This window comes from Vicia villosa, unplaced genomic scaffold (assembly GCF_029867415.1).
Source record: "Vicia villosa cultivar HV-30 ecotype Madison, WI unplaced genomic scaffold, Vvil1.0 ctg.000077F_1_1, whole genome shotgun sequence".
Classification (NCBI taxonomy): Eukaryota; Viridiplantae; Streptophyta; class Magnoliopsida; order Fabales; family Fabaceae; genus Vicia; species Vicia villosa.
Window position 1 is genome coordinate 1,546,236 of NW_026705001.1, and position 11,360 is coordinate 1,557,595.

The 11,360-nt window shown below is 34.5% G+C and overlaps 1 protein-coding gene across 2 annotated transcripts in view; it reads right to left on the reverse strand.

Moving 5' to 3' along the window:
• The window catches only part of LOC131623722 (ATP-dependent DNA helicase SRS2-like protein At4g25120), a 29,393-nt gene extending 29,101 nt beyond the window's left edge, over positions 1 to 292 (reverse strand). Inside the window, exon 1 of one of the 2 annotated variants that reach the window (XM_058894745.1) lies at positions 81 to 292. In XM_058894745.1, the coding sequence (XP_058750728.1) occupies positions 81 to 184 (104 nt within the window). In that variant the 5' untranslated portion in view covers positions 185 to 292. The remainder of the gene's footprint in view (positions 1 to 80) is intronic. The other variant, XM_058894744.1, reaches the window with a different exon arrangement.
• Between the last annotated feature and the right edge of the window lie 11,068 nt (positions 293 to 11,360).

The following is an 11,360-nucleotide window of genomic DNA, read 5'->3' on the forward strand; positions in this document are numbered from 1 at the left end:
TTTAAAACCCTAATTGAACAAAAAATGATGTTTGAGAAAATGAATGAATATAAAGGAAAGAGAGAAGAAAGAGTAGTTACTGATATGGGGAAGAGGTAGTAGAATCATATGCTCTTTTTTGAGGAAGGAGTGGCTTTGAGGCATTGAAATACGCGCTGATACGGCCACTTTGCTGGTCTGCCATTTTCAGTGTCACCGAGAGAGCATGAAACTCGGGGAACTGAAGAGCATTGTCTATATGCGCATGAAAATAAAATCAAAGGAGGCGCCAAGGAGCATATAGTCTCCCGATTTTTGAATTTTTATTTGGAATTAAATTGTCTATTACAAATTTAGAATTAAGGTTGTTAATTTTTATTTATTTTATTTTTTAAAATAACTTTTGTTTAAAAGGATTTTAGCGAGAATATCTCATTACACATTTTGAATATTTTAGACATTGGCGAAATTTTAATTATGCTGAATGTTTTCCTAGATGCATATTAGAAAGTACATTTTTTTCAAAAAATTTAGTTTTTTCCGTAAGTGTATCTACGAAAGCATTTTAAACTAGTGTATGTTGACAAAAACTACAAATAAATTCAGTTCAGGGATTGCTCCGTAGGTACATCTACGGAATGGCTTAGCGCCAGAATATTCCGTAGATGTACCTACGGAAGCATATGATATAGTTTGAACCAGCATGATCACTCCCCCATTGACACATTTTTTCTTCAACACTCACTCTCGCCACCCTAAAAAACCTACTTCATCAAGATCATTTTCCGCTCCAAAGCTCCAACTTTTTGGTGCAACAAATCAAAGGGAGCAAGAGAAGACTGAATTTCAGGTAAATAGCCATCTTTATCCATTGGATTGCCCACATTATGCATCAATTTTCTGTTAAAAAAAAAAAGTTATGTTGCTTCCGTAGGTACATCTACGGGACGTGTTGAAGATGAACACGTTCCGGAGATACACCTATGGAAGGTGTTTGAGTTGTTTTTTTTGCAGCAGACTTGTAATTTTGTGTTATTTCTGTTATTGGTTACGAATGGAATAGGTATGGTGCACCCCGATAATATCTCAAGAGAATTAGTTCCTTCAATCGATGTTTCTCCGAATATAGAAGGGGTAGCCATAAAGGCGGTAGATGTCAGCGGTGACTTTAATAACAAGCAAGAGTTTGATGATCGGGAAAGCATGCTCACATGGATTCGTATGAATGCAACTGACCTTGTTTTTGGTGCGGTAATAGGAAGATCGGATAATGGTACGGCAAGAAGGAACGCTTTCGTAACAATGTTGTGGGAAAGAAGCGGTAAATACCATCATCCTTGAAGGAAGTTTAAAAGAGACGGCACGAGTACTAGAAAATGCGAGTGTCTATTTAAAATTCATGGTTATATGTTGGCTATCAAGAAGTGGAGATTTAGTGTTATTTGTGGTTTGCATAACCATGACATGTGCGGAAAATTACAAGGACATCCTAGTGTATGTCAGCTAAAACTGGAAGAGAAGACATGTATTAATGACATGTCCTTGAATCTTGTCCAACCGAAAAATATACTTGCCACATTGACACAGAAGGAACTCGACAACGTATCAAATATAAGGCAAGTGTATGACATTCGGTACTGCAAAAATAAGGCGATTATGGGAGATAGAAGTGAGATGCAACAACTGTTGAAGATGTTGGATAATAACATATATGTGTCGCGGTATAGAATTTGCAATGATGGGGTTACGGTCCGAGATATTTTTTGGACTCATCCGGATTCAATAACATTGTTCAACACATTTCCGACAGTGTTCCTTCTTGATTCTACCTACAAGACCAACAAGTATCGACTTTCATTATTTGAGATGGTAGGTGTTACATCCACCGAGAAGATGTAACACCCCTTTTCTAATCCCAGATATATCATTTAATCACACAGAGTAATCATGCATAAGGAAAAAGGGAGCCACATGTTATTTTCATCACAATGAAAGCCTAAAACAAAACATCCAACACTCTTAATACGCAAAGATCATATTTGTAACACAAATGTATATCTCATGCTTTCATACATTATGCATAAACGCTTGCGGAAAACAATTGAATTGCTATTAAAATTTCAATGAATATATCGCATACTATATTCATCTACCAAATTCGAATTAACATTTAAATCCACAATCTTGGCCACATAGCCTTAAACAACATATCCGAGATCTCAAACAAATACATCCGAATATCCAACAAAACATAGGGAATAGCAATATCCAAACATAAGCATAAGTCTAAATAAAATCCCCCCAAGTGTTACATGATCAGAGCATATGACTCGCTACCTAATCCAATAACAAACTCAGGAGCTCCTCGGCTAAATCCTCGGACAAGCTACTACTCGTCGGAACCTGCACGTTATTAATGAAGGATAACATTCAAACAGAAGGGTGAGAATTCAACTTCTTATAGAAAACATAATAATGGGAAATGCAACATAATTAAGCATACATTTCAAGAATTCATCACTCTTCACAAAACATGTATTTATCTCAGATATAAAGTTAACATGTTCCATACCATCAAGCATCGCAATCAAATCCACAACCTCATATATTGACGATTTACTTATATACACATATATCACTCATACATATACATATATTCCACATTTCACATCAAATATGTATCAATCACATATATCTCATTCTCTAATTCATATAAAATGATTCATCATTCCACATATATGCATGTCAATCAAATTCACATCCACACATTCATACCACATAATCACACATAACAACATTTCACACTGACACGTGCGTCTCAAGTGTGACTCTATGCGATATGCATGTGGATCCCTCCGTTATCGTTTTCGGTCATGCCGATTGTCATTCTCTCAAGACTAGATAACCACCTCAAAGCCCCATACTCGTTAAGCTTTCAAACCCCATACTCGTTAGGTTTGGGACAAGTAAATAACCTTCACGAGATTACCCAACATTGCCACTTTCAAAGACTCATGCTTGTGTACGTGTGCAACAAAACAAGACTCATGCATTTAAGACGATCTCTCTATCTCTTAAACTACACAATCATATCTTTACAACTTTGCACAACATTACACAACATGAAATTCAATCCAATATCGCACATCAATTAACATTTAGCAATCAATCACATAATTCATGGTATTAACATCTCATAAGGCATCCATGAACATTGATCATTCAAGATTCATCCATAACATACTGTTATACCCCAAAATTTGCCCGCATCTTTTCTCAAGAAAACTCCAATCTGGAAATTAAGAGTCTCATATAATCATGAATTTTTATTTCAACAAATATCCTGACATATGAAATACTTAGTTTTTAGAATTTTTCTTATACAGTAATTTGGCTTGCAGTTGAATTTATTCTTACGCAAACGCCAAATACTGTTTATTACTTCACACATGCTATTTATTTATTTACAGATAAATAGTACTGACACAATTGGTACAGAGTTAAATCTTTTTGCAGGCGCAGAATCAGGAAACTCAGACTGTACTGGTAATAAGTAGATTATTATTATCTTTTGTTTCCCACTAATTTTTGTGCTATATTCCATTATTTTCAAAAATCTTTTCAAATCTCTTTTCCAAAAATCAAATCCTAACTTTATTCTCTACATCTCTCTTTTTCCCAACACTATCATACACTTTCTTTCAAATCTTACTTCCACTCAAATTTTCCTTTTGTACGGAATCACATCATTCCCCAACGTCTCTATCCTTCTTTCCACTCTATAAATACCTCTCATTTTTTCATAAAAATCTCACATCAAATTCTAATTCATCTCTCAAATTTCTACTTCATAATCCATCCTTTTCCCCGACAAAATGGCGAAGCGGTGGGAAACGTGTTTTCTTATGATCATCACCATTGCTACGGTGATCATGTCTTTCTTCTGTCTACATAGCCCGGAACACTGTGGACCTGGGATGCTTATGCTCCCAATCATCTACATGTTACTATTTGTAGCATGGGTTATCAATCGTCATTCTTAAAATTTGCCGTATTTCTTATTTCTTAAATGTACCGTTTATTCGTCGTACTGTTCAATATAGTATGTAATATTTGTACTGTCAGTATTAAATGTTGTACTATTTTTCATAATATTGCTTAATTACTCAGATAATATTTTGTGTGTTTTCTGCCAGTCAAATATTCATTTTTCTGTGCATTAAATGATTTTCAGGGTTATTATCGGTAATTTTGCCCGCATACAGTAAATATTAGTTATTTATTATGTCTGCGTTTTTTTTAACAAGTCATGTAAATAAACTTTCATTTTTCACATAAAACAAAAACAACAAAAAAGAAAATTAACTTTGACTGTTGATTTTTCACTCTAACTGCTACGTCAATACCTGAACAGTCAGTCAAACTGCTGGCAGTACAATTCTCAGTATTTTGTACCATCAATCAAATCAATCTTTTACAATTCAAAATTCCAAGATTTTTGTTCAAGAAGTCTTCTGAATATCACGCGATTAGCAGAGACTCAACACTGCACAAAAATCAGGTACGCTTAACTGTCTCCTACACAAACAGTCCCTGACTAGGGTTTTCTTGTTTTTACAGGAGAAACAAGTTTTTGAGACCTCAAATGGATTTCATGCACATCCATATATCTCAAAGTACCATCATACAAATTTTCAAACTTCAATTCACTCAGACGCACCGTCAGCAGCTCAAACAGTCAACAGACGACCCGTTTGACCAAAAAGTCAACAGACAGTCAAAAATGATTTTTTTTGTCAAAGTCCATATTTTGTCAAAGGATTCATCATTTGATCATTGGATGATCATAATTCATCAAGGAAAGATCAAAAATCAACAAAACCCTAAGATTCAAAATTAGGGTTTTTGCCTGAAAAGTCAACTCAACTTTGACTGGTCATAACTCTCTCATCCTTCATCCAAAAAATTCAAACCAAAGCTCATTTTGAAGGAAATTAAATTATCTTTCAAATGCAATTGATCACATGGTCATTGCATTCACCATTTGAAAAATATGACCAAAGACATTACAGGTCATTTTCAAAGTCAACAAAAAGACATTTTTTCAAAAGGACACACAAGGAGCATCAAAAATCATTTTGACATGAGACAAAAGACATTGGTTAGAGGACTCTTTGAGGTTTCCAAAAAGTGAAAGATCTCCTTCATATGACAAAAATTGAGGGATTTACACCTTGTTGAAGTTGGCTAAATTTTGGGAAAATGCATGAAATCAACATTGCTCAAAAATGTATTTTTTCCAAATGGGGCCAAGTTTTCATGATTCAAACATCATTTCCATAATATTATGGGCCTCCCACGACCAAGACAAGGCCCATACCATTTTTATCCATTTTTGGCATAATTTTATCTTATTTTAAGATTAAATTAAAAGGAAAAATGAATGGATAATGGTTAGCTTACAATCTAAGCATGACTCACCCAAGGAATCTCTGATTTTCTGCAGAGAATTGAAGAGCAAGGCAAGAGCATTGAAGAGAAGAAGACTTGGTCAACAATTCAAAGGTTTTTAATATAAAAAAATCAAGAATTCCACAAAGGCAACTAAAGGCTTCTTAGCTTCAATTCTAAGCACTTCAATGCCTATATATAGGCTACAATACTTCAGCAATGAAGGGAGAAGAAATTCAGAATCAAACTCTTGCTTGTAATACATTTGTAACCTCCTAAAATATTCAAAGAATTTTGAAATTCGAATTCTAAGTTTAAGTTAGTTTCAATACAAAATAAACACTCAAACACGTTCCTTGAACTTCACTGAACCTATCCAGATCATTTGCAAGCTTTGAAACTCATTGAATCAAACACTACAGGTCACAATTTGTCCAAACTAAAACTGACTTGTATCTCATAACACAAGCATATCTACCACGATGTAGACATATATTTGAACTTGGTGTGGTGTGTAGATCATTTCTGGAACTTTAATTGAGTTTTAGACGCTTACACACGAAGTTACCATTCTAGGGTTCATAATCTCAAAATTAGGGCTTTCTGAAATAGGCAAAATTAGAGGATCTAAGTGGTACCATTGAGTTCGTATGGATCAGACGAGTTGAATGGATAGGTCGCGCCAAATTTATTTTTACGTTTGACCCTATTCGCTATTTTGCAGGTTTAAGCATCATGTATTATAGCGCTTTTTTACAAAAGCGCTGTTATAAGTGTTGTCTGGAGGTTGAAGACGAAGACGTGTCTCCCCCCATTGGTTCAGACGCGCGCGTGTTTTTTTTGAATTTGTCTCTGATTCTGTGCTTTGTAGGTGTAACTTTTACCACGTGCCTCAATGTCTGGACCATCTGATCTCATTTAATGAACCATCCAACGCCTCAGAATGAATCCTCATACCATGGACTCTCAGATTAATCACACATGATCATGTATCCTTTTATTTTCTATTTTATTTTAATTTTCTTTGCAAAATTAATTAAAAATAGTTTTAAAAATCCAAAAAATACACAAAAAATATTTTTAGACTTCTAAAATAATATATTATTTTCTGAAATAAAAATATTTTATTTTTCTTCAAAATTTCAATATTTTGCATAATTAATTAGTATATATTTATATATTTGCTTTTTAATTATTCTAACCAATCAAAAAATCATAAAACAAATTGTTCTTTATATAAAATATTGTTTATATATTATAAACTAATTTTGTACATATTTTGAATAATTTTCTCTCTAAATTTTAATTATTTGTATAATTATTTGCATAATTATGTTTTAATTAGCTTAATCAATTTCAAATCAATTTCAAAAATTCCAAAAAAATTAGTTTTGTTTTAAAATTAATTGACAAATATTTTGTACATATTTTAAACTTAATTTCTAGGTTTAAATCTATTTTCATCTTTTTTCTTCATTTTAATTTAATTAATCATGCATTAATTATAATTAAAATCAATCATAAAAAAATCCAAAAACATGCCTTTTATTTTTCTTGCAATTTAAATTCCTAGATAAATGTATAGGATGTCAAATTCATGTAAATAGGCTAGTTTACATTTCCTGCACAATCGATGTAATAGCGTAGATTTACTTTCCGCACTTTACATTTCCGCATTTTAATTTCCAGCAAATATAAACTGCGTGTATGTCAAAGATAAAATTGAACCGTTAGATCACTAACTCCAAAAGATAAAATATCTGAATTCAAACACAAATCACATTTGCACCTCTTAAGGTAATCCCTTCTCATTCTTTTCAAAATCAAAGTCAAAATTCTACTGTTTCGAGTATAAAATCGAACCTTTTGTTTGTATCCGGTGAAAGGATAGATTTTTAAAGGAAATAGGATAAAGACCTTACAACTCAGGGTAGACCTCCTAGTTTGCTTGCTCAAATCAAAACAAACAAAATTCTCATACACTGTTGTTTTTCAAAACTTTCCAAAAAGACAATACTTTGTATACATCCAAACACGGATCATTACAAAGTTAACGTTCTTTTCAAAACATCTTTCGAAAGATAAACAAGCATTTTGTATACATCCGCACAAGGATCATTACAAATTCAATTTACAAAAGTATTTGAAACCACATATGAGCATTCTAAAGAAATTGAAAAGTGATTGAAAAACAAGTGAGCTAAGCAAACTTAAGAGCCCATGGATAACCATGGATACAAAGGGTGCTAACACCTTCCCTTTGTATAACCTACCCCCTTACCCAGAATTTCTTAAAGGTCTTTTTTCTGTTTCTTTTATAAACCTTTCCTTAATTGGATAAAATAAAAGGTCGGTGGCGACTCTGTGAATTTTCAAAAAAATGCGAAAGCATAAGCGATAAAAAAGAGTCAGTTCACGTATCTCTCCCGCTCAGAGGTATGGCCCGAAAAAAACGGAGGTCCACACATACATATATAATTACATGTTATTTTCAATTAACATCATAATTAAATTAAACAAATGCCAATAAAACCTACTCTATCGTGTAGAAAATCTCATTAGCTTTCTAACGCTTCGTACGGCGCATAAAACAGAGTTACAGATCAAAAGTTATGGCCTTTACAAAAATCTGCCAAAAATAGAATCTGCAGGTCGACGCAAAGAAAACATAGGTCGACACATTGCTGTTTTCCATCTCTCTCGGGTATGCGCTCGCCGACTCATGTGTCGACGCAAGGATGCTATAGGTCGACTCACAGAACCTATAGGTCGACGCATGCTGAAGGAAAATGGATTTTCTACTGTCTTAAGATGCTCAGCTCAACTCATACCTCTGTGTAGGTCGACCTATGCTGCGTAAAACTCAGAAAATCACCATTTTTCTTCCCCACTCCCCTCATACAACACCCATTAACCCAAACACAATCCATACATCAATAAACATTAAATACAACCAGTATTCATCATTATTGAACAACATATATCATCAAAATCATATTTAATCATGTAAATCCATAGAAAATAGCATAAACCCTAACTTTTCTATGTGTTCATGAAATTGCAAAGATGAAGAGATAATCACAACAAGACACATTACCCAATCATATAGTCTATAAGAACTAGGATTCAAACCCTTACCTCTTGAATTTCTCCCTCTAACTTCAAGAAATTTGCAATCCCCTTCTCTTCTCTATGCCTCTTTTCTTCTTTCTACTCTTCTTTCTATCTTTCTATCTAATTTAGGTTAACTCATAAAATTCTATTCTAACTCTCATTATCTCATTGGGCTTAACCCATCCACTATTCTTATTTCTAATTCCCATTAAGCCCAATAGCTAATTCTAATAACATTCTACCATTTATTAATTAGCTAAGTAATATATTACCACACAATCAAATAATTATTACTCAAACAATAATTAAATAAACACACAAACAATTATCAAATATCAAATAATCATAATTAAATAAAATCTAATAAAAATAGGATGTTACAGAAGACATGCGTCGTTGGTTTTGCTTTTTTGGAATGTGAAAAAAAGGATAATTTTAGGTGGGCATTAGAGGTGTGTCGGTCACTTTTGAAGGAACAAGTCGAGATGCCCAAGGCGATTGTTACAGACAAAGTTATTTCCTTCTTCTAATGCATTACTTTGTCGATATCACATAACATGTAATGTGAGAAGTAAGGTTAAACCCGCGGTCAGGACGTAACAAGTAGAGCCCGAAGGTGAAAAATTGGTGAAGCCCGGTGTGATTTTTGAACAAATAACGAATGCATGGACTCGTGTTGCAAATTCTTCGACAAAAGAATTATACGCTGTTTTTTCTTTCAATTTCAGAAAGTGTGTGAAAGTTATCAGGATTTATTGAAATATGTTGAAAGCACCATTCTTGATAAGGTGAAGGAGAAGTTTGTGTGTGCGTGGACTGATAATGTCTGACACTTTGGGAATACAACCACTAATAGAGTTGAATCGGCACATGCTAGTTTGAAAAATTGTTGGCTAATAGCAAGGGTGACTTGTGTCGAGATTAGGACACCGTAAATCTCATGATCAAAAACCAACATAATGAGATACAAACCACATTTGGTCGGAGCATTACGGTGTTGGAACATCGATTTAAGGATAGCATTCTTTATTCTCAATTGATCGGCAATGTGTCTCGGGCCGGGTTAAACTATATTTTTCACGAGGCCAAACGAGATGAAATTATCGGCTTCGATAGTGTAAAGTGTGGTTGCACTATTACTAGAACATACTGTCTCTCGTGTGCGTGTGTTGTTGCTAAAAAAGTGAGATTAGGTGAGCCAATAAGAATGGACGAAGTTATCCCTCATTGGAAAAGACTTAGTTTTGATGATGATGATGGTTGCGTTGAAGGTGAGAAATCGAATATCTCTATTAATTTCGAATTGGAAGCGATACAAGATAGGTTTTCGAAGGCCGATGACAACATGAAACTCCACATCAAAGAACAATTGCGGAAGATTGGATATCCCAAAACAATCGACATGAAATTGTCGTCTCAGCCGATTAAGACAAAGGGTGCTCCGAAGAAATTGAAGCCTACACCGAATGACAACTCGACTACACGATCTCCTTCTTATTGTGAGCATGTCGATGCACTTTTTCCCGACTCACCGACTCCTAAATCTCAAAAATCTCAAAAAAGTTAAAACAAAGAAGCTCGCATAAGCAAACCGCCTCCGACACCTATTCCACTAAAAATTCCAATCATTGAAGAGGTGCCTATTCCACCGAAAATTCCATTCATCGAAGAGATGCTGATTTTTATGCACCCTCATATCGAGCGGATCGTAGATGTTGCGGAGGACTGTAATTATGGTTACCGAGCCGTCTCGACGTTACTTGGTAATGGACAGGGTAGCCATACGGTTTCCCGTCATCAACTCATCCAAGAGTTGAAGATGCATAAAGAAGCGTACACGCGGTTATATGGAGAGGAAGCTAAATTTGAAGCGGTTAACGAAGCTCTTGTGCCTTGGATGTTCAAACTCCGACGATAGATATCTCGGATGGACGTTCAAACTCAACGAGTACACCTCACTCGACGTTATCGTTGACGAAATTCACTACCGCCTACCTTACAATGACAAATGGAAGGTCGTGAAGCTCGAGTACCATTCACCTTCTTTGACAATGGAGGGAACGTCGTTTACATTAATATTGAGCTCAAGAATCGAGAGGATATGTTGATGATGTGGCAAACGTATTTCATTTTTGGAGAGAAAATACCGCTCGAGTTCGTAGCAACGGTTCAAAGAACGGTCGAGCAAATCTTAGAGATGTGCAAGCGTCCACCGGGCTATTGATATGTAATATTTAATTTTCTGTTGAATTATCAATGCATTGCTGACCGATTTCAATCAATGAATGTTGCTTTTCTTGTTACATATTTTGTGTTTCTGGTTTCTGGTATTGGGTTGCTTCCATAGATGGATATACGGAGTGTTTTGTACGTGCATCTACGGAAGGTTTTCACGCAAATTTAAAAAAATGCTTCTGTATGTACATCTACGGAAGAAAAGGGACATTATTAGAAGCACACATGGTGCCTAAGATACCTAAGGGGTGCAGTAAGAGTTTCTAAAAAAATATATAAAAATAGAGAGTATTTAAAAAAAATAGGGGGACATAAAGAACAAACCTCAAATTTATCTAATTCTAAAAAAATCTAGTATGTTTCTTTGGAATTTCGGCTCAATGGCTAAATAAACATTATTCTATTAAGTAAAATTAGTGAGAACTAAGTCTATGTTAGCAAGCATATCTGCACAATGATTTCATTCCCTATCAATACGAGTGGCCAAAAAATTGAAACTATGTAACTTTTGCATACAACAGTCTCGTCTGTACCTAATCTTCAAAGGCACGACAGAAGGCTTAGTGAATGCCAAAATTAAA